This window comes from Staurois parvus, unplaced genomic scaffold, assembly GCF_062004578.1.
Source record: "Staurois parvus isolate SC_StPar_1 unplaced genomic scaffold, SC_StPar_1.0 ptg000644l, whole genome shotgun sequence".
In the NCBI taxonomy this organism is placed as follows: domain Eukaryota; kingdom Metazoa; phylum Chordata; class Amphibia; order Anura; family Ranidae; genus Staurois; species Staurois parvus.
In genome coordinates this window covers 1,714,898-1,740,043 of record NW_028318440.1, presented here as the reverse complement: position 1 = coordinate 1,740,043, position 25,146 = coordinate 1,714,898, and the positions used below count along the sequence as shown (strand labels likewise).

Below are 25,146 nucleotides of genomic sequence, written 5' to 3'. Positions count from 1 at the left end.
AGGTTAAAGTGGAGTTCCAAAGTAATAAGTAAATGCGAGCGCACATAGAAAGAATCAGCCGCTATGCACTAAGGTAGCCAAAACAAACCTCAAAAGATCAAAATGTGTAAAATGTACAGCGCTCAAGTAAATTACAATAAAAAGGTAAATGTAATTATAAAAAGCATCATAAATAATAAATATATAAATTAATAAAGTTCATAAAGTGCTCCTAGGAATCCTGCGTTCTTTTATAATTCGGTGCTTGTGCGATTTAGTATGGAAGAAATACGCACTCACCGGAGCGCATAGTAAAACGCGCCTTTATATAATATATCCTGATGTCATCAAGGTCATCTGAAATGGGGCAGGGATGGGGATGACTCCTTCTCAGAATATGTAGGATCCTGGGGTTATAGGTGTAGATCAAAGGAATGCCAGAGTCCCCTTTAAGGGATGGATGGGTGCAGCTCACCAGATGTACAGGAAGCTCCCTCTCTGGAAACTGGATACTGGGTCATCTGAAAAGTAATCCTCCCAAGAGGGAGTTAAAGCAGAAATATGCCCAATGTGTAGTAATTGATAATTTATTTGGGTAGTTAAAAGTATCCAGGTAAATAGCAAAAACATCCAGGTATGCAGAGACAAATAACTGTGTCAATGGGACTAACCATCCGTATTCAAAGATGGCCGCTGGAGCAACGTGGAGCCTGGTGCCAACTGCACACGCGCGAGTTGCACCGCGCCTCCTGATTGGTCCAGCATTCTGCTGCAACCTGTGAAAGTTCCCAGGAGACTGTGGGAGCAAGGAGGGAGCCAAACTTCCAGCTCACTTTGCCGCAGAGAACTGAGCCGGATTTGGGAGTGGGTATCTGTCAAAGCCAAGTACCCGCTCCCCCTCCCCCCCCAAAAAAGGTGCCAAATATGGCAGTAGAGGGGGGAGGAGGCAAATAAGTGGAGCTTCCACTTTTGAGTGGAACTCTGCTTTAATTAAACAAGTTGAGGTTAGAAGCTGACTGGCTACCATGCACAGCGTCACCAGGTACTGAGTAAACCAGCTTTAGTAAAAAAAAAAAAAAAAACCCTTCCTGCCTTAGGCTTCATATATACGAGCAGCTGCTAAACTCCAGTTTTGGAGCTTTTGGCTTTTTTTTTGCCAAAGCTCCTAAACTCAATTGCATAAAAGCCTATGTGTCCATGTACACATAGGCTTTTAGCAGATCTGCCGCATTTAGGTGAGGTTAAACTTCCCTCTCCTGAACATGAAAGAATTGCATTCAGGATAGGAACGTTTTGACCGCCGACCGTGGGAAAATGCAAAATGTGGTAAAAACGCGCCAACCACATTACCGCATTTTTCCCCGATCTGTGTTTCCCATCAGCCAGCGGTCAGAGTAGGCTCATGTACATGCAGCCTTACGGTGTCTCCACACTGGATGGAGGAGCAACAGAGACACATGTGGACAGCAGCATTGTCAGTCTGGGGAGAGGGTAGTGTTAGACCAGCAGATTTAGATGGGCTTGACAAAAGCCGAACTCCAGCTAACATTTTATAAGCAGTTACAGCAACAGATTTTTTCTTTTTGGGATAAAGGTTTTACATATGTGAATAAAAGCGGACCATTTAAGGCACCCCTGACAGTGTTAAATGGTTTGTCCCAACCCTCTAACTGCCATTTTTTTCTGGATAACTTGGTGTGTTAAAGAAAGTTGAAAAATAACAGACTTACTGGCAAGTTCACAGGTAAAAATAATGGAATGTTCTTAATAATAATATACAGTAAAAGTAAAATGTAGCAGAAGAGTAAATGTTTGTATTGTTCTGCTAAGTGTTTTGCACTGTGTTTCTCCCAATACAATGCTGCTGAAATCAAGATAAAACCTGTGGTTGGCATGGTCCCAAAAACAACAATCTTTAAAAAGTGCAGGTTTAAATTTATAGGGCTTCTTCTTTATCATCTTGAAGGATATAAGCTTTGATTACAATAAATTCATCTGCCAAAAATAAGAAGGCTTTTAAATGCATCCAGATTTCTTAAACTCTCCCAATTTTTCCACCCTATATTTCTACAAAGAGAAAGCTCTTTGTAGTACACATAAGTAAATATTTAATGCCTTTCACCTGTTTGTGTTTATGCTTCAATTTAAGGATGTCTGAAATAACAGTTACAAATCAGCATCCAGTAAACGATTTATAGAGGATCCAGAAATTCACATGTGTTTAAACGAATCGGATACAAGAGATTCATGCACATATACATACTGAATATTCTATACTTGTTAATGTTCAATTCTGTGTTTGTTTGTGCAAGCCCTCCCTAAGCAGCTTTCGTAATCATCTATATATCTATATCATCTAGACATCTATAATCCTAAAGATAATCTATATAATGTGCACTGTGCGGTACACTTTGTATAAATCATATTATATATAGCTATGGGAAAATTCCCTTGCAATGTAAAAATTCACTTTGCTAAGTGAACAGTCTATATGACTGTTTACTTAGCAAAGTGAATTTTTACATTGCAAGGGAATTTTCCCATAGCTTAGTGAATGAGGTAAAGCTTTGCTGATTTCAGTGATTTCAAAGATGCAAGAAAAAGTTTTTTTTTCTCTTGCTTATCATTGGGTATATGTTGCAAGGTCAATTTTCACCACATTCACTAAGCTAAGCTGAAATTCTCATGCAGGATGAAAATTCACTTTGCAAAGTGAATATGTGCTACTCATTCAGTAAGGCTACTTTCACACTGCCCAGTTCCAAAATGCGGTAACATGCATTTTTGCAACGTTTCTGATGTGGCTCAAAAAAAGCACCAAAAACACAACCACGGGAGAAAAGCAGCAGTAGTGCGTTCAATATGAGTTTCCTTTAATGATTATCACACAGATAACATTTAGATAACATATTGAGGTAGATTTACTAAAACTGGTGCACATAGAATCTAATGCAGATCTGCATAGCAACCAATCAGCTTCCAGGTTTTATTGGCAAAGCTTAACTGAACAAGCTGAAGTTAGAAGCTGATTGGTTACTACGCACAGCTGCAACAAATTCTGTGTGCGCCAGTTTTAGTAAATCTCCCCCATTATGTAGTAAATAACAATTTACATTTACAAGAAGTAATATATAAAATAGGAAACAAAGCAAATTCAGTGCCCAGGATGAAGATAGGAAACTGTGCTCGACCTTCACCCCCACTGGGTGGAGAATTAGAAGGGGACTAGGCCACTAGTGGCGCATGCCGAAACTTATGTGATATTTGTAGTATGTGATGAACTAGTACTAATGTTTCTGTAACACTGCAGTGAACTCAATAGTTTAAAATCATTACACAAATATGGCGCTAACAGTGGCAAAAGAAAAAGTGTCCATATAGTCAGTGGTGTAATTGGAAGGAAAAAAATGTCCCTGCATCAGTGGTAACACTAGAAGGAAAACATGTCCCTGCATCAGAGGTGTCACTGGAGGGGAAAAAGTCCCTGCATCAGTGGTGTTACTGGAAGGAAAAACATTTTTCTGAATCAGTGGTGTCATTGGTAGGAAAAAAGTCCCTGCATTGGTAGTGTCACTGAAAGGAAAAATGTTCCTGAGTCAGTGGTGTCATTGGAAGAAAAATGTCCCTGCATCAGTGGTGTCATTGGAAGTAAAACATGTCCTTGCATCGACGATGATACTGGAAGGAAAAAATGTCCCCACATCAGTGGTGTCACTAGAAGGAAAAATGTATTTGCATCTCTGGTGTGATTGGAACAAAAAATGTCCCTGCATCAGTGGTGTAACTGAAAGGAAGAAATGTCTTTGTGGCTGTGGTGTAACTGAAAGGAAAAAAAAATGTCCCTTTGATACTCGTGTCAGTCTGAGGAAAGTTCAGGAGAGCATATTGTACAAGGCACAGGGCTCAAAAGTGTGTATTACAGAGGGTGCAGGGCTTAGCAGTACATATATTACAAGGCATGGGGCTCTGGAGTGTGTCTTTTGCAGGGTTTATGAGTGCATATTGTGTAGGGTTCAGGATGGGTATTGTGCAGGTGCAAAGGCAGGTATTGCACAGGGTGCAGGGCTCAGGGCTATTATTATAAATACTGTATAATAATAATAATAATAATTGCACAGGGCTCAGGAATGGGTAACACACCAGCACATCACTCTGCCCACAACCACCCAGTACAGAACTCTCCCCTCACTACAAATGTCTCCCTTCACCCTATCCCCACAATACAGTACATTCCTCAACCCCCACTCACCAACACTACTAAAAAGTTATTCCCCCTTCCCAGAGCTCCCCCTCCAGAGCCCTCGCAGTTCATAGCTCTTCCACCAACCCCCACAACTACTTACCTAGTTTTAAGTGAAAGAAGAGCAGCTGCTAGGAGGCTGGGCTCTGCTGTTCTGCTGAGCCCTGAGAGAGACACCCAGAGGAAGCCAGCTTCTTTGTTTACAACAAGTGACAGAGGTGAGAAAAAAAGCCTTGTTGGCAGGAGTGACACTGCAGTCACTCCTGTCAGTGAGGCACAGGGAATAGGGAGAGGATGAAGCTCTCAGCAACCTTCTCTCTATATAGAAACATTGTGCCTGGGACACCTGCCCCTTCTGCATCTCTCTTGTCCTGCCCCTGACTATATGCCCACTAAGTGAACTCAGAAATGATACAGCATGGAAAGAGAACTGAAGGAAGAGCTTGTATAATAGAGCATTATTAGCATGTCCCCAAGGAAGCATGATTTCTAAATATGGCTCTTCCCATCAGCAGTTTTCCTATCTGTATCTCCTGGGGTTTCATTAATAATAATAGTTCAAATCTTTAAGAGCCAGCAAAAATGATTTTTCCAGATAGTTGTACACTGTACATCAAATACTAAAGAAAGTTCATTTGGAAATAAGCATCCATAGAAAACTAAGCTCCAATGGCATCTGAACATTATTTAACCAACTCTCTGAAATGTGACTTGGTATATCTCATGATAATAACCATCACTGTGTCAGGTAAAGCAAGGTTTACAGTACACTAAGCTGCCCATCAGGTCTTTAATGTAATAGGTAATACACCACAGTTACTGCTTCCCATACTGTCAATTTAGCATGAGTCACAAACGATTTCCAGGGCTACATAAAGCCATTTAAGACTATTTTGGGACTATAATAATTTTTACCTTCATGAACATTATGGTGAACCTTTGATAGGTATCTACTGTAAGTTCTAAAGAAATTTCAGGAAATGGATATTTTGAGAATTGCTGTAATAAAAAGGACAAATAACTGTGGGGGATGCCACTTCAAAGGACTTGATTGAGGTGAGGGGGAAGGAAGGCAGCTGGGACCATCCTGTCTTTTTCAGCTGGTGACTTAAACTGACCAGTGTCTTGAGCCCACCCATTAGAGGTTAAGATATGTGGAAGGGTGTGACTTTACTTGGAATGGGGGGGTGGAGGGGTATAAAAGTAATCCATTGCTCTCCTTCCCCTCTTGAAGCTCAGTCATCAGGATGTCTGCGTAATGTATCATCATTATTCTATGTTTCATTCCTGTCACTTTCTTTCCTGTAGTTGTCTATATGTATTGGTACCATTCTGTGTTTACATTGTAATATCATTACTTTTAAAGTTATACTGGCTACTTTTTATTTTGTTATAATTGATTAGTAGTCCGATTCTTTACTGTATAAATACATTAGATCTTTATATTTTGTACAGGTGTTATCCTTTGGTATTAACATTATTGGGAGTAGCCACATGAGGATTGGCTAAATTCATGTATAGACAAAAGGTTGTAATCACGTATTATATTTATCATCAAGTGAATAAAGACTCAAGACTCAAGTTAGGGATACACTTTATGCATGCTATCAGTACTTGATAAAAATGTTGACAGAGATCATGTCTTACCGGTTTCCACTCTGTAGTATACCAAGAAGGTGGACAGTCAAAACGGTTGCAGGCTTGCACCGAAATAGGTTTAGGTTGTCTGCAGACATCATCACCCAAAACAACAGTTTCATTTGTCTCTCGGGACAGAAGATGAGAGCAGAACACATCTCTGGTCTGTAATCCAACGCCACAAGTCAAGCTGCACGAGCTCCAGTTTCCAGTTTCCCACCTGGTGGAAAAAAGCCACATCATTAAATATTCTGTATAGCTCCCAAGTGTCAATATGTATTTGCAAGGTAGGTATAGTAAAATCAAAGACTGCAATGTGTGGGAATTTACTTCATTTGGGAAAATCAGCCACAGTTAACAGGAAGCACCCACATCCTGATTTATGGTAATGCAAGCATTTAGTTGCTTTTGTTCCCATTTTTAGTAATGAAAACATCATGTATAACGTTTTTTTGCATTTACATATTTTGCTAGTTACATTACACTAAACTAAAGCTTTCTAGCAGACAACACTATTACCCAAAACTTTGAAGCAACTGAAAAAAGGGAACATTTATTAAAACTCCAGAACAAAAAAAAAATAATTATAATAATAAAAAAATAATTTTATATACAGGTGAAACTCGAAAAATTAGAATATTGTGCAAAAGTTCATTTATTTCAGTAATGCAACTTAAAAGGTGAAACTAGTATATGAGATAGACTCATTATATTCAAAGCAAGATAGTTTAAGCCGTGATTTGTCATAATTGTGATGATTATGGCTTACAGCTCATGAAAACCCCAAATCCACAATTTTAGAAAATTAGAATATTGTGAAAAGGTGCAATATTCTAGGCTCAAAGTGTCCCACTCTAATCAGCTAATTAAGCCATAACACCTGCAAAGGGTTCCTGAGCCTTTAAATGGTCTCTCAGTCTGGTTCAGTAGGAATCACAATCATGGGAAAGACTGCTGACCTGACAGTTGTGCAGAAAATCATCATTGACACCCTCCATAAGGAGGGAAAGCCTCAAAAGTTAATTGCAAAAGAAGCTGGATGTTCCCAAAGTGCTGTATCAAAGCACATTAATAGAAAGTTATGTGGAAGGGAAAAGTGTGGATGAAAAAGGTGCACAAGCAGCAGGGATGACCGCAGCCTGGAGAGGATTGTCAGGAAAAGGCCATTCAAAAGTGTTGGGGACTTTTACAAGGAGTGGACTGAGGCTGGAGTCAGTGCATCAAGAGCCACCACACACAGACGGATCCTGGACATGGGCTTCAAATGTCGTATTCCTCTTGTCAAGCCGCTCCTGAACAACAAACAACGTCAGAAGCGTCTTACCTGGGCTAAAGAAAAACAGACCTGGTCTGTTGCTCAGTGGTCCAAAGTCCTCTTTTCTGATGAGAGCAACTTTTGCATCTCATTTGGAAACCAAGGACCCAGAGTATGGAGGAAGAATGGAGAGGCACACACCGCAAGATGCTTGAAGTCCAGTGTGAAGTTTCCACAGTCTGTGTTGATTTGGGGAGCCATTTCATCTGCTGGTGTTGGTCCACTGTGCTTCATTAAGTCCAGGGTCAACGCAGCCGTCTACCAGGAGATTTTGGAGCACTTCATGCTTCCTTCCGCAGACGAGCTTTATGGGGATGCTGACTTAATTTTCCAGCAGGACTTGGCACCTGCCCACACTGCCAAAAGCACCAAAACCTGGTTCAATGACTGTGGGATTACTGTGCTTGATTGGCCAGCAAACTTGCCTGACCTGACCCCCATAGAGAATCTATGGGGCATTGCCAAGAGAAAGATTAGAGACATGAGACCAAACAATGCAGAAGAGCTGAAGGCCGCTATTGAAGCATCCTGGTCTTCCATAACACCTCAGCAGTGCCACAGGCCGATAGCTTCCATGCCACGCCGCATTGAGGCAGTAATTGCTGCAAAAGGGGCCCAAACCAAGTACTGAGTACATATGCATGCTTATACTTTTCAGAGGTCCAATACTGTTCTATGTACAATGCTTGTTTTATTGATTGCATGTAATATTCTAATTTTCTGAGATTGTGGATTTGAGGTTTTCATGAGCTGTAAGCCATAATCATCACGATTATGACAAATCACGGCTTGAACTATCTTGCTTAGCATGTAATGAGTCTATCTCATATATTAGTTTCACCTTTTAAGTTGCATTACTTGAATAAATGAACTTTTGCACGATATTCTAATTTTTTGAGTTTCACCTGTATATATATATATATATATATATATATATATATACACACACTGCTAAAAAAAAATTAATCAGAGTATAGCATCAAATCAATTAAACTCCTGGGATATTGATCTGTTCAGTTAAGTAGCAGAGGGGGTTGTTGATTAGTTTCAGCTGCTTTGGTGTTGATGAAATTAACAAGAAGTGCACTAGATGGGCAACAATGAGACAACCCCCAAAACATGAATGGTTTTACAGGTGGAGGCTACTGACATTTTTTCCCTACTAATCTTTTCTGACTATTTTTCACTAGTTTTGCATTTGCCTAGGGTCAGTGTCACTACTGGTAGCATGAGGCGACACCTGGACCTTACTGAGGTTACACAGGCAGTCCAACTCCTCCAGGATGGTACATCAATACATGCTATTTCCAGAAGGTTTGCTGTGTCTCCCAGCACAGTCTCAAGAGCATGAAGGAGATTCCAGGAGACAGGCAGTTACTCTAGGAGAGCTGGACAGGGCCGTAGAAGGTCCTTAACCCATCAGCAGGACCGGTATCTGCTGCTTTGTGCAAGGAGGAACAGGATGAGTACTGCCAGAGCTCTACAAAATGACCTCCAGCAGGCCACTGGTGTGAATGTCTCTGACCACACAATCGGAAACAGACTTCATGAGGGTGGCCTGAGGGCCTGACATCCTCTAGTGGGTCCTGTGCTCACTGCCCAGCATGATAGAGCTCAATTGGCATTTGCCATTGCACACCAGAATTGGCAGGTCTGCCACTGGCGCCTTGTGCTCTTCACATCTGAGAGCAGGTTCACCCTGAGCACATGTGACAGACGTGAAAGGGTCTGGAGAAGCCGTGGAGAATGTTATGCTGCCTGTAACATTCAGCATGACTGTTTTGGTGGTGGGTCAGTGATGATCCAAGAAGGCATATCCATGGAGGGATGCACAGACTTGTACAGGCTAGACAATGGCACCCTGACTGTCATTAGGTATCGGGATGAAATTCTTGGACCCATTGTTAGACCCTACGTTGGTGCAGTGGGTCCTGGGTTTCTTCTGGTGCACAACAATGCCTCACGTGGAGAGAGCATGCAGGCAGTTCCTGGAGGATGAAGAAATTGATATCATTAAATGGTCCCCACGCTCGCCTGACCTAAATCCAATAGAACACCTCTGGGATATCATGCTGCGGTCCATCCGACACTGACAGGTTGCACCTCAGACTGTGCACGAGCTCAGTGATACCCTGGTCCAGATCTGGGAGGAAATACCCCAGGACACCATCCGTTGTCGCATTAGAAGCATGCCCAGACATTGTCAGATATGCATACAAGCATGTGGGGATCATACAAACTGCTGAGTACCCTTTTGAGTTGCTGCAATGAAATTTGAGCAAAATGGACTAGCCTCCTGCATCATTTTTCCACTTTGATTTTTGGGGTGTCTTTGAATTCAGTCCTTTGTAGGTTGATAATTTTCATTTCCATCAAATAATGGGGCATCTTTATATTCCTAACACATTACCCAGTCCATATCAGTATAGATATCCAGCATGATATTTTGTCCCATCTGATGTGTTTTCAAAGTGGTCCTTCAATTTTTTTGAGTATATATATATATATATATATATATATATATATATTTCTTTTTTTTTTGTAATGCTGTTAAAGGAATGACAACATTGTCCACAAGCATTTTAGCACACATTAGTTTGGGCTGATTTTAGTGAATAAAACATCCCACCCAAATTTTTTTTAATGTCTCCATGGGAATGTCCAATATATTAATGAGTAGAATTGTTGCAATAACTATAATTGCAACAATTATAATATAATTGTAATATTATTACTGTTATATTGGCAAATAGGTTATCAACTCTAGTTCTGCTGCCATCATCACTTCCCGGTGAAAAGACAAACATTTATTCTAGTTTGTACAATAAATGGAAGGGTATTCTTTAGAAAACCTTGAGTAGATATTGATTAAACAATGGAAGAGTAAAATACACACACACACACACATATATATATATATATATATATATACACATACACTCTTTATTTATTACTGAGATCTAATGCTCTAAAGATCCATTGCCATTATTTTGGCCAGCCTGCCCTTGTCCTAAGAAGACGTAGACCTCAGGAATACAAAAAAAATTCAAAACCTTCACTTACTGCTATATAGAAGCTAAATGGTAAGCTTTAGATCCTCAAACCAACTTCATTCAAAATTTAAAAAATATGGATAGGGTTAGAAGTGTCATTTTGTTATTATTGGTATCTCCTGGAGAGATTTTCATTCACTTTTTGTCCTGGTGACCACATAATGGTTACAGAGACAGCAACTAAAACATGTCCCCACAGTATCCAAAACAAAATAAGAAAAACACTGTAGGTCGCAGGTGTGCTCTAAGTTGAGGAATGGAAGTGCTCAAGTACCCACAAACATGCAGGATATCTGCAGAGAAAATTTGTTTTAGAACTTCCCCAGTCTTAGAGTTGCCCCCAACTTATAAAGATAAGTCTAGATACTGAATGCAATAGAAAGATGGGATCTGTATGCACATGCATGCGTCTATTAAACGATTGCCTCAAATGTCCCCTGAATAATACATAATTGTCAAATATGACCATCACTACAGAGAGTGCAAAAATTAGCCTTCTTGTTGCTAAGTAGCCTAAGGTGAACTGATCTGCACATGAAAAGAAAGCTTCTTTGACACCTTGGAATTAATTAAAAAAAGAAGTAGGCTTTTGCTTTGCAAGCAAATTTTACTTTCACTTTGCAAGCAAATTTTCCTTAGTGAATGTGGTGAAAATTCTCTTTGCAAAGGTTACCCAGGCATGTGCAAGGAAAACAATTGCATTTTTGTTTGAACATACTTGGATAAGTAAGGTCAGCAGAGTTTTATTTTATTCAATAAGCTAAAGAAAAATTATCTTTTAAAGTGAATAGCTTCTTTGCCTTGTTGATCTATCCTTTGTATCATCAGTCTCCTTTAAAGCAACCCTTAATCATCCTTGCCTATATTTGATAGCATTCTCTCTAAACTATTCAACATAACAACAACCTGCTGTTGCATAGTCAATGAACAATACCTCTGGTCCATTCTTTCTCCAGAGAACCTATTATTTCCCTGCTGGATGTGACCATCTTACCCCCTGCACAGCAAAGAGAATGAGAGGCCTGCATGTCAAGCACACCAAATACACCTCTTTCTGTGACAGTTATGAGGCACTGCTCTTTGCATATGTCAGCAGCCAGGTGGAGTGGTTAGAGACAAAATTAGCTTGCAAAAGAAGAAACAATCTGCATATTGGTAACATCTTTTAAATGTACTATAGGCAAACCATGCTCTGCTCCAGGCTATACTTGTCTCTCTTGTCTCCCGACTACAGGAGCTGGCTCTCCACAGTTGTGAGCCACTGTACATGTACCTTTTTAATAATCCAAAACAAAAGAAGGGAGAGCCGCTCACCATAAAAGCCAAATTCTAATTTCATAAAGCCAAATGATGCGCAGACAGTTCACCCAGTGCTATGACAACCCCAATGCGTTTCAGAAACCCTATGACTAAGCTCCTGCAAGGAGTGAAACGCGTTGGGGCTGTCGTGGCACCAGGTGAATTGCCTGCCCATCATTTTGTTTTAATAAATTAGAAGCCGGCCTTTATTGTGAATTGCTCCCCTTTCCTTTGTTTTTGGTAACAGCTCTATTTAACCTGATTAGACCACAGATTTTGCAGAAAGAATGAGTGTGTATAAGGACAGGAAAGGTTTACTGTAAGCTCAAATTCAAAATGGGATCCTCCTCCCTGATAACATAAGCAATTCCTTAGAGATATATTTATTATATTTTTACGATAATACATCTGAAATTGTGCAAATGTTATATAACAGTATAATTACTTCAGTAAATCCAAGTGGTTATAATGAAATACAGATACGTAGATAAGATAACATCTAAGATTTTTTCTTTCAACACTATGCAGAGGCTAACAAGCAATGCTTCATTACTGAAAAATAAACTTACAGATCATCTTTCATATAAACCAGACAATGTTACACTGCATTTCTCATGGTTATTATAAAGTATAGTCAATTATAAAGCAATTTGTTGATTGACTCTTTAAATAACTGAAAGATTGGGAAACAGATAAATGATGCACTATACAACGTAGAGGTCACATCTTTTCAGATCCAATTTTGGACATTTGACAGCAAGAAATTCCACATCAGTGAGAGATTTTGTTTTCAAAACGAAAAGTTAAGTGGAATAATCATGGCTTGCCTTATCAACCATAGTTTGCCTAAGTGTCATATAAAGGGGCTGATGTGCAGCAATGAATAAATGTGCTCAAGAATGGGCAATAACCACAAGCATTAATCTCTCACACATGTGTGTAAAAGTGAACTTAGCACCACTCTCCTGACATTGCTCATTTAGTTGACTAAGAACACGTGTAGACAATAAGTTAACGTCAGAGCTGAAGTGGAGGAAATTGCAACCAATTGTACAAATGGATTACAGTAATTCAGAGTATAATGGCAGTGATCTGACACTGGCCAATGAAGCATATAATGAAATAAAGATAAAACCAGTAAAAGGCAATGCTGTAATCCCATATCTGAAGCTAGATTAGGGAAAGGAACAATAATCGGCTAGTGCTTTGTAAAATAAGATAGCTGTAGATAAGAATCACAGTTTTTATATCTCCAGAGCCATTCCACAGGGACACTGTAAAATTCATGGTACAATGTCATTATTTTGAACCAATATACTTTGAACGTGTAAGAGGTATTCTGTGGCAGAGTTACAAAGCCATATCATATAATGTAGGAGCTGGAATTAATTATTTATAGCTTAAGAATTTTTTAAGGAAGCATGTAGGACGAATACTGGGCAAAAAACCGCCCAAAACATTTCCCTAATACATGTACAGTGAAGGAAATAAGTATTTGATCCCCTGCTGATTTTGAATATTTGCCCACTCACAAAGAAATGATCAGTCTAGAAATTGAATGGTAGGTGTATTGTAACACTGAGAGACAGAATAGCAACAAAAAGCTCAAAAGAAATGCATGTCTAACAAGTTATGCACTGATTTGCATGTTCTTGAGGGAAATAAGTGTTTGATCCCCTTCACAAAACATGACTTAGTACTTGGTGGCAAATCCCTTGTTGGCAATCACAGAGGTCAGACGTTTCCTGTAGTTGGCCACCTGGTTTGCACACATCTCAGGAGGGATTTTGGCCCACTCCTCTTGGCAGATCCTCTCCAAGTCATTAAGGTTTGGTGGCTGATGTTTGGCAACTCAAACTTTCAGCTCCCTTCACAGACTTTCAATCGGATTAAGGTCTGGAGACTGGCTAGGCCACTCCAGGACCGTAATGCGCTTCTTCTTGAGCCACTCCTTTGTTGCCTTGGCCGTGTGTTTTGTGTCATTGTCATGCTGGAACACCCATCCACGACCCATTTTCAATACCCTGGCTGAGGGAAGAAGGTTCTCACCCAAGATTTGACGGTACATTGCCACGTCCATCGTCCCTTTGATGTGGTGCAGTTGTCCTGTCCCCTTAGCAGAAAAACACCCCCAAACCAGAATGTTTCCATCACCATGTTTAACAGTTGGGATGGTGTTCTTAGGGTCATAGGCAGCATTCCTCCTCCTCCAAACACGACGAGTTGAGTTGATGCCAAAGAGCTCAATTTTGGTCTCATCTGGCCACAACACTTTCAAGCAATCCTCCTCTGCATCATTCAGATGTTCAATGGCAAACTTCAGACAGGCCAGGACATGTGCATTCTTGAGCAGAGGGACCTTGAGAGCACTCCTTCTTGGCGTAGTGTGTTACCAATTGTTTTCTTGGTGACTGTGGTCCCAGCTGCCTGGAGATCATTGACGAGATCCTCACGTGTAGTTCTGGGATGATTCCTCACTGTTTTCATGATCATTGACACTCCACGAGGTGAGATCTTGCATGGTGCACCAGACCTAGGGAGACTGACAGTTGTTTTATGTTTCTTCCATTTGCGAATGATTGCACCAACTGTTGTCACCTTCTCATCAAGCTGCTTTGCGATAGTTTTGTAGCCCAGTCCAGCCTTGTGTAGGTCATCCTTGGACATCTCTTTGGTCTTTGCCATGGTGGAGAGTTTGGAATCTGATTGTTTGATTGCTCCTGTGGACAGGTATCTTTTATACAGGTAACAAAAGGAGATTAGCAGCACTCCCTTTAAGAGACTTCTTGTAATCTCAGCTTGTTATCTGTATGAAAGACACCTGGTAGCCAGAAATTCTGCTGAATGATAGGGGATCAAATACTTATTTCCCTCTTGAATCAGTGCATAATTTGTTAGACATGCATTTCTTTTGAATTTTTTGTTGCTATTCTGTCTCTCAGTGTTACAATACACCTAATATTAAATTTTTAGACTGATCATTTCTTTGTGAGTGGGCAAACATTCAAAATCAGCAGGGGATCAAATACTTATTTCCTTCACTGTACATTTACCCATGTTTTATCTTTTTAAAACACCTGAAGTACAAATAAATACCAGTGGGTTTATAACATCATGTGCACTCTGCCTGTGCTGCACTGATTTTCCAAGTGGTTCTATTAGCTCTGCCCAGGTCTCCTCTGTGGACTGTAGATCCCCCCCCTATAAAGATGAGGAGAAGGGGAAGTGTTCTAAATTCCAAATTTGGAGCAGGAAGCCTAGGATGACTGTTTGGTACAGTGAGCGAGCACTGTCACTCCAAGGCAGTGGCGGTCAACTGGAAAATTTTGGAGGGTCTCAGGTGTGGTTCCTGACATTTCCAGAGGACCTCACAATAGCAGCGCATTTTAATTTTGCATCTCAATTCCCAGAAATTTCAATCCTGCTGCATTTCTTGCAGTGAATAAGTTGAAGAACAATAACCCCCAGCATTGGTATCACTGGCCGCAATAATAACCCCCAACATTAGTACCCTGCACTACACTGTGGGAGAGATTTACTAAAACTGGAGATTGAAAAATCTGGTGCAGCTCTGCATTGAAACCAATTCGCTTCCAGGTTTTATTGTCAAAGCTTAATTGAACAAGCTGAAGTTAGAAGCTGATTGGCTACCATGCACAGCTGCACCAGATTCTGAGTGCAGCACTTATAGTAAATCTACCCCTATGTAAATTGTGACACTTTCCACCCAATACCCTGCACTCTCAAGTGACTTCTTCTGGGGCAAAGGAGATGAAAACAGACCCTGGGAGGGAATCTCAAACTGTGAAGTTATGTAATAGCATTTCCTTTTTTATCAGGCAGCAAAGTGAAGGGACTTAAAGATGTGTGCCATATATACAATTATCCTTTGATACACTGCGGTGGTGTTGTGTGAGCAAGCGATACCATACAGCTAGTCATTATTTCCAGTGGTAAACTCTGAATGTTAAAAATAGAAATGTGGAGATAATTGACCATGTGTAAAAAATAAGGAAGTGCGCCATCTTTGTTTTTTATCTGGATCACACATTTTCATGGATGCTGTTCCAAACAGCTGACATTAGAGAAAACACATGAACATTCCAGGTTCTAGGCCTGCAGAGCAGCTGTTTCGTGTACAGTGTTCCATTAGAGAAAATCACAAATCTTAGTATGAGCTGACCTCCACGATCCAAGGCTACAAAACTGCTCTGTAATGTGGTCTAATCTGTCAAGGCAGTGATTGTGCAAAATTGGTTTGCATGACTGCTTAAAGGGAGCTGAAATAAATGTTTTCTACCCACCCAAATTCAAACATTTACAAAATAAAATTGATCAAAATAACATCTAAACACTCATTTATAAAGCACTACAAGGTGTATGTAAAATAAGTATAAAATATTACCATCATACAGTACATACAGTGTATTTAGAATAGTGAACTGCCTAGTATGATATTATTTAGGCAGCATTTTTGATGCACATATACAGTACCTGTGGAAGTGCTAGTAAGGGGGTTTCTACTCAGCCTCACTAACAGGAAACGTCAAAAAGCTCAATGCAAAGAAACTAAGACACAGTTATTGTTTCAAAGAGGCTTTCAGTTTTAATTGATTCAATTATGCTTATAGCATAACTTGAAAGTATTTGTTACAACAATGGTATTGTACTTTGTAAAGATGAGTAAACATCTTAACATCCGTAAATAACAATTTTTGGTGTGATAAAAAAATGTTTCCTGTTAGTTTTCCACACAAGCATCATTCATTTAACCCTGAACATAAATGTAGAATGGTGTCCACATTACAATTTTACTGGGGTCTTCTTCACAGAAGATAACCACAAGTCATTCATATGCTGGTACATGGTACACCAAAAGCTAGCAAAATTTGCCCCCAGGGCTTCTGACTTATACTTCTGGGGCTACAGCTCAGCAGGTACACTCAAACATATGAGGTTTGAGATACTATCAATAAAGGAAACCAAAAGAAAATTGACTTTTTAGACATCAATCACAAATAGTTTGCTAGAAATCAATTTTTATTGGTACATTATTAGATTCAATAAAAGTTTTTTGGGGGAATCCCAAAAGTTTAAAATCACAATCAATCACAATCAAACCAACATAAAAATATTGACAAATCACTGACATCTGGTATAGATAGACATATGGGGGTTTATTTACTAAAGCTGGAGAGTCCAAAATCAGACTCCCTTCTGCATAGAAACCAATCAGCTTCTAACCTCAGCTTGTTCAATGAAGCTTTGGCAATGAAACCTGGAAGCTGATTGGTTTCTATGCAGAAGGGAGTCTGATTTTGGACTCTCCAGCTTTAGTAAATAAACCCCATGGTGTTAGGGAAGCCGTAGCCAAAATGGTCTATTTGCAGCTCAACATGTTTTGCACTTAATGCTTCTTCAGGAACTTGATAATACGTCTATTTGAACAAAATACAAAGCATATGAGTTTCCCATATATTACACTGTCAAAACGTACATTGCTCTATATACTTGATGCATAGCATCACTTACAGTATATCATTAGGTGTAGATAAACAGGGGGAGGGGGAGAGAGACAGGTTTGGGTCCACAGCGTACTCCTGTGCGGATGTGGGGACACATCCATAAGATGGCAGGCAATAAGGGGAATGTAAACGGCACCTCAGAAATCAATTAGGGAATATACATAGTAAAATCTGATGAATTGAACACTTTAGGCCACTGTAAAGAGAAAAAAACATTCATAAAGTCTTCATATATGTCCCCATTAACGTAAAGATTACAGTGGGTTGTATTCACATAAATTGCTCACCATGTGTTGATATCACAATAATTATGCTTCGTCTTGTGAGTGGTATTACAGTTAGGCCTACAGTTGTCCCGCTACTGTCTAGCCCATTTCTATGGAACTGGTACTAAGGAGTTGTATAGTCATTTGTGACTTTTACCGCAAGGTCTCCTATACAATGAAGCCCAAGATCCTCATCTGGGATATAAGCCAAATAGGGAAGTATTATAAGGAAAGATCTTAAAAATTGCCATCTAGGTATCAAACACCGCATGCACACACCAGTGTGCCATATATAAAGATTGACTCCTCCTGCCTCGCTGGCTCCCACCACATTGCCTCCCTGAAGTCCTCCGTATGCCAGCCCTCCCCATAAATGCGTCCCGACCGGAAGCCGCATGCTGATGAGACCGCAGGCATGTGACCTACTCCGGTCTGGCCGCCAATTACCGCACATGCGGTATTTGATTTCTACCTGGCAATTTTTAAGATTTTTCCTTATAATAATTTCCTATTTAGCTTATATCCCAGATGAGGTTCTTGGGCTTCATTGTATAATAGACCTTGCGGTAACAGTCACAAACAACTATACAACTAATTGGTACTAGTTTCATAGAAATTGGCTAGACAGTAGTGTGACAACTGTAGGCCTGACTGTACTACCACTCACAAATGAAGCATAATTGTTATGATATCGTGATATTGACACATGGAGTGATTTATGTGAATACAACCCACTGTAATCTTTAAGTATATGAAGACTTTTTTTTTTCTCTTTACAGTGGCCTAAAGTGTCCAATTCATAGGATTTTACCATGTATATTCCCTAATTGATTTCTGAGGTACCATTTACATTCCACTTATTGCCTGCCACCTTATGGATGTGTCCCCACATCTGCACAGGGATACGCTGAGAACTTGAGCCTGTCTCTCTCCCCCTCCCCCTGTTTAACTACACCTAATGATATACTGTAAGTGATGCTATTTACCAAGTCTATAGAGCAATGTACATTTTAACAGTGTAATATATGGGAAACTCATATGCTTTGTATTTTGTTCAAATAGACGTATTATCAAGCTCCTGAAGAAGAATTAAGTGTGAAACATGTTGAGCTGCAAATAGATCATTTGGGCTGCAGCTTCCCTAACACCATATATCTATCTATACTCGATGTCAGTGATTTGTCAATATTTGTATGTTGGCTTGGAAGCTGCATACCATTAGGGTAGCATAATACTTGTATATCTATTGATTGTGATTTTAAACTCTTCGGATTCCCCCCAAAAAATTGTATTGAATCTAATAATGTACCAATACAAATAGATTTTTAACAAATTATTTTGTGATTGATGCCTAAAAAGTCAATTTTCTTTTGGTTTCCTTTATTGAATGTTCAAGCAAATATTGGATGTGGCATTCTTTAGTTTACTGTTGATGCCCATAGCACCACCTGTGGGGACATCATGTAAATTGATTAGTTATGTTCATAGCTGAAATACAAACTTTGATAAATGCATATTGGTCTGGCTTTCCTACAACTTTTGAAGTACTGTACAAAATTGGTAATTGGTTAACAATAAAAACTTACAGTCATCCTTCATGATTCAATAAAAAGGTTTTAAAAGAATTTTCACATCATGGATAATGTGCTACTTTCCAAAAAAATGTTAATATGTCTTGACTGTCAAACAGTTGCAATATGTGAACTATTGAACAGACAGTGGGCTGCATGGTGCCCATAATCGACATGCTCAAAAACTCAGTACCTGCTCCCCCCCCCCCCCCCCCATTCTCCCCTTACTTTTAGCTAGCTTCATTCTATTTCATAGAAAGTCTGCTACCCAGACCTCTATGGGCTCCAACACCTTCTGTATTATATTCATCTAGATGAGTAGCAGAATAAAGTATAACACAGAAAGCTAAGCAGATGATAAATATAACACCTCTAACAGTCCTATCATATGATCAACTGCTATGCGTTTGTTAAAAAATAACAAGGAGTTCCGATGTTCCAATGGATTGTTATGACTCATATCTTGTCTTTTGCCATTGAAGTTTAATACACCACCATTAAACGTAAACATTAGTGCATTGTATTTTTTTTTTTTAATAATCTATTACAGACTTTCAATAAAAACTCAATGAAATAGAAATTTGCTATGAACAAAATGTATTTTTCAAGTCTTGGAGCTTGTTTTTGTCAGTAAAGTGCATCAGCACTCCTAGCATCCTGGACCAGGCAGGAAGATTGCTGGAGGACCAGACAGAGCGGCTATGAATGAAAGAGATAGGCACTTACAGTTATTTTTACCTTTGGACAATCAGAAAAAATATGATGAAGCAAAATTACCTGTAAGAAAAATCATAGTCTATACATCTCTTGCTTTCGCTCTATGCATATAAATATACAGAAAGGATGATGACTATTAGGGGACATCAGTCTTAGTAGTGCTGTAAGCACTGATCAAAGCTGCTGGAGCAGAGAGAAGAGGGATGATATTGATGAATAAAAAATTGGTTAAAAAATTGTTGTGAAGTCTTTCTGCAGCACTGGTGGTATAGTGAGATTAAATATGATGTTGGCATGAAGAATAAGCATTTGGTCTGCTGGGAAGGTTGAGTACAACAAAAATATTTTAGCAGTATGGTATGTAGGCAGGCACTGTCACACATGTGCTCAGACCTTAGACACAATCTTTTCTAAAGGATGTGGCTTGGGGAAAAGACACAGGAGAGGCTCGGAAGTCAGCATCATTGAATTAGCCAGAACTTCAACACAGACTGCCAAAATATCAGCAAACATTTCCTGAAACAGCCCTGCTCAATTCACTGTGAATCTAAACCTTGACAAGTGTGTTTATCATCTGGGGCTTGAGCAATTAGTTTCCAGGTCTCATTTTTATTGTTACATTAAAACAATGAAATCCATAATCTGACTGGTTGCAATTGTTTAGTTTAAAAAAAAACATCTACCTTATTTGCAGTTTTGGTTAAAGTGGAAGGAACTGAAACTGCTAACAGGTTTGTACTGCTCCCTCTTCCTACTGGAGATATTTACCCTTACCCTATGACCAACAGAATTGAGGAACATCTACCCACTGGACACACATCAATATTTAAAACTGAGAGAAGTTGTAGCCTTCCCCCACTCACAAGGTTTTTTAATTATTATTATACAGGATTTATGTAGAACCAACAGTTTATGCAGTGCTTTACAATATGAGGGCAGACAGCACAGTTACAATACAATTTAATAAAGGAGGAATCAGAAGGCCCTGCTCGTTAGAGCTTACCTGGTGCATTTACCCCTGGAGAGTTTCACCTAACTTCCTTTTCAGGTGACCACACAGATATGATAAAAAAAATAGCTTTAAAATATCCACAGAGGTTCTAACTGTATCCAAAACTAGTAAAATATACATTTTGGCTGGAGTTGAGCTATAAACCACTGTTGAACATTTAGGAAAACTGCTACTTTTAAATCAAGATATTCAATAATAATTTAAATGTATAAGGTACTGTGTAGAGTGTGAAAATACTGCTCTTGGAATGAAATGTTAAAGGCCCATATTTTCATTACATTCCTTCTACTGTAATAACGGCATTGCAGTTGAACATTGAAGTTGGAGACCATAGCAACCAACAGTAAGACCATTGTCCAAAGATGCCTTTCTTTATTAAGACACAATTTTCCACTTGGGCAAGTTGAAAGAACAATTAATAGAAAGAATCTGAATAAAAGAGGGTATGGTGCACAGTAAAGTATTAATGCTGTCATGGACAGTTTAATGCTGATTTGTGACCATCCAGTGTTGTGAAGTCTTTAAAGTGGCTTTTTAGTAGTAGTGGATTTACAAAATTAAAAATTGATTGATACCACACAGAAACCTCTAACTAAAGCTGCAATAAGTTCTAATTAACTGAATTACATGCATCATAAAACTGGAATCACTGGATATTTGGTCAGGTGGCCATGAAGCCTGATCTTATGGATAATAAAGCACTGACATTTTAAGCTGAATATGGTATGTATGCTTTGAGAAAAATAACACAACCAAATGTCATACTGAAGATTACTTTTGATCTAAAAGTCACTTTTTAATTATATTTTTCTTTCTGAAAAGTGTCTGTGATGCTGAAACAAACAATGAGGGTCATTTTTTAAAACTGGAGAGTGAAAAATCTGCTGCAGCTCTGCATAGAAACCAATCAGCTTCCAGGTTTTATTTTCAAAGCTAAATTGAACAAGCTGAATTTAGAAGCTGATTGGCTACGATGAACAACTGCACCAGATTCTGAGTTCACCAGTTTTAGTAAATCAACCCATTGCATGGATTTTTTTTTTTGTGTGCTATTGGAGTCAGTTAAAAGTTTCTTCATGTAATATGTTGTTGTTAATGAATTACTGCAGTTGATTTACTAAAGGCAAACAGAATGTACACTTTGCAAGTGCACGTGCGTTCTGCATGGGAATTTGCTCCAGAGCTTACTAATTGAGGGGAAGCTCTGCTGACTTCCATCACCTAATTATGTGCAAGCAAAAATGTTTTTTTTTCTTGCATGTGATTGGGTATTCTTTGCAAAGTGAAGCTTCACCTTAATTACTAAACTCTAGTGCAAATTCAGCGCAAAGTACAATCTTTTCTCTTTATTAAATCAACCCCAATGTGTTAAGTATAGAGGTTGTGAAGCTGACTTACTGAAGTCCATACTCCAAACATACTCCAAACCTTCTGAAAAGCCTGGGTGTGGTGGTAGAAACATTATTTAAGGAAAAACAAATTATGGTAAGAAAACACATTTTCCTTTAAACTTAGTGGAAATAATAAATGATCCTCAAAAGAAAAAGTGTTGGCTGAAAAAAAAGCAGCCCATGTGCCTCCACCCTCTAAAAATAATAGCTTGCAGTACCTTATGTGGAGCTATATTTATTTTATATACAGATGGCAATAACATGCACAGTGTGGACTTCTTGTTACATAAAAATCTTGTCCCTGTTTACGTAAGTTGTCATCACATCAACATAACATTGCATTGCAAGTCATTTTTTCTGAGCAATATGCAAAGGAAAGCACATCACACTGTTTTACACTTTGTATGTATATGTGACAAGGAATGTTAATGCTAGCATGCTAGATGTGCTTTGATCTACATTGTTTCATTTATTGATTTGTATTTACAGTATGTCAGACCCATTCACTTTTATCATTGCCTGAGTTAAAACAAATGTCTAAACATGTTGTCTCTTGTATGACCTGACCTTGTTTGACAGACAAATGACATGCCTTATTCAATTAAACATGTTTCTAAATGTGAACCAACTCTTGGATATAGACAATAAAAATAAATAAATAAAAAAGGCATCTATACAATATGAGTCACTGACCACCTAGGATGTAGCAAGTAGTGTAACATTGTGCTCACATTTCTGCAAGCTGTACAGTTAAAAAAACAACTGAAAACCTCTTGTTCCGGGGTTTAAGGTACTGTTGTAAAATACATACAATATTAATTGTACTTAAAATATTGTATAACTAAAGTGAAAACCTCTTTTAGTTTTGGATAGAGTGCAGATGTGTTATAAGCCCTGTTAGCTTTTTTTTTGGTGTCTGTGCTAATGCTGGACAGATTTACTCTATTTGTCCTGGTGACCTTTGTAACATGGACTGAAAGTGATGGGAAATGCAACATTTTCTAGTAGTCATATCAGCAGGAATATAGGAAAATATTCCAAGGGGTACACATGTCCCAGAGGGGTTTTCCCCCACCTTTGAAGAGATTTTGCCTCATTATGGTGTTTCCAATGCAGAAGGTTAAATCTCCCTAAATGGACAACAACAACAAAAAACACTAAGGGGTGTGACCATCCCCTATTCTATCCTAAACTGAAAAAACATTGGCTTTAAATATACCTAAGGCTATTTTAAAGTATCCCAACAGCAATAGCAAAATATACCATAGGGGAATTTAACATCTCAGGGTTATTTTGAAGCAGATATAAGTTTTGTGTATTAAAAACATGATATAGTAGCACATTATATAAATAGCATATGTAAAAGGGGCAGGAAGACATGCAGAAACTCTCGATGACTCTAAATCTAACTGGGGGTAAGGAGGTGGGTAATGTGATACAAAAATGTTAGTCTCATCCAAAGCAGGCTGTAACATGATGGTTACATATCTACCATTGTATCTTTCTCAGATACAACAATTCAGTTAACTGCTGACAAACAACTGCAATTCATAGTCAAAAGTAACACTACAATAAGTGCATTAGTATATAAGATAAAAACTAAGGGAGTGTACCAAAGTGTTTAGAGTTTTGCTAGAGTACCGCCTTAAATAAAACTGGAGTAAAGCTGCAGAAATTGCCTGGTATTTCCTTTGAATCCAACCATCTGGCTTCTATTTCTCATATTATTTCCACATCCCGACACATCTCACAAATTCTTTTCACACAGTAACCCACGCTGAGTGATTGAGCTGCTGTGGTCGTCTATTTCTGTATACGGTAGATGACTATTTAAATACCACAGTCCAGATCTTGGTCCTATTAAACTTTTGTTTTAGGAAGGTCATATTTGCTGAATACTGTTATTTTTATTTAAATAAAGAACATGTAAAATGGAGTTCACATGTATATCCAATTGAGCCATTTTCTCCAGTAAACAGTATAATTTGGGCAGACGATTTAACAGACAGTCGTATGTGACCTATACATTTATAGATTTAGTATTTTCAAAGCTTGTTTAACAAAGCATGGTAATCTGTATTAACTGTATCAAGACATAATGCAAGGAAAGGTGCTATTATATTGTATTAGACAGTAGAACAATGGTCTAAAATGAAACAACAATCTATTATGCATTATGATAAGTTCAGTAACACAGCAGTGTTTATTTTAACAAATTTGTTCTGTAACATTAAAATGTACCATTGATGGGTGCATTGGTCAGCCCTTTACCCTACTTCCTGCAGTTACATGACAACGCTGCAGCTCAGTCAGAAAAATATCCCTGCTGTCACCCTCTGCATTGACTGCATTCCCTATAACTACAGTGTGATGCAGTGGCTTTGAATCATACTTTCTCTGCAGTCAACATTGTCCCTTGCTTGTCAAGCACACCTATCTCAGCCCAGTCCTGCCCACTAAACCATGCCTAGCCATGGCTATTCCCAACAATTACCAAAAGGAATGTGGTACAGGCAGCAAGAAGGAAATGTCAGCCTAATGTTCCCTAAGCATCATGCTTAGCAGAAATTGAGAACAAGAGAGTGCAATGTTGATAACACAAGAAACAACTTTTTATGGAATTTGTATGAAGTCTCCAGCCACTTAAATGAAATGACTTGTGCAGCATTTAGTTATACTTTATACTGACCTCCACACATTGAAAACTGTTGCGACTCTTACTCTTGACTTCTTGGGAGAATGATTTCAGGTCACTGGCAGGGAAAAGGCTAGCGCTGTTTCTCCTTAATATTTATGTATTTAAAGATCCACTGTAAAAATCTATTTAACCCAACCCAAAGCTGTCAAGTAAAAATCCAAGTCTTTCTCTTACCCAGGAAGCTTGGTGTGATTCTCAGCACCTATTCATATTCTAAATTCAATGCATGTGTTCTCTATAAAGTGGTGGATGTGCTTATCAGCAAAGCAAAGCACTCCTGGATTGTGTGCTCCAATGGTCACCAAGACAAATAGAAAAAGTGTATTTCCCCAAATAGTTGGCAGTAGTGCCATTGCTCCTGTTCATCACAACCTTCTCAAGGTTCTTGAATCTGAGAAGGGTGCCTACAAAACACTTTCCACTGTTCTGTTTCTCCACTTCC

At 38.9% G+C, this 25,146-nt stretch overlaps 1 protein-coding gene across 2 annotated transcripts in view; it reads right to left on the bottom strand.

Moving 5' to 3' along the window:
* The window catches only part of ADAMTSL1 (ADAMTS like 1), a 453,013-nt gene that overhangs the window by 119,819 nt on the left and 308,048 nt on the right, over nt 1-25,146 (bottom strand). For both annotated transcript variants that reach the window (XM_089693959.1, XM_089693958.1), the window contains exon 16: nt 5,867-6,077. In XM_089693959.1, the coding sequence (XP_089550085.1) occupies nt 5,867-6,077 (211 nt within the window). The remainder of the gene's footprint in view (nt 1-5,866; nt 6,078-25,146) is intronic.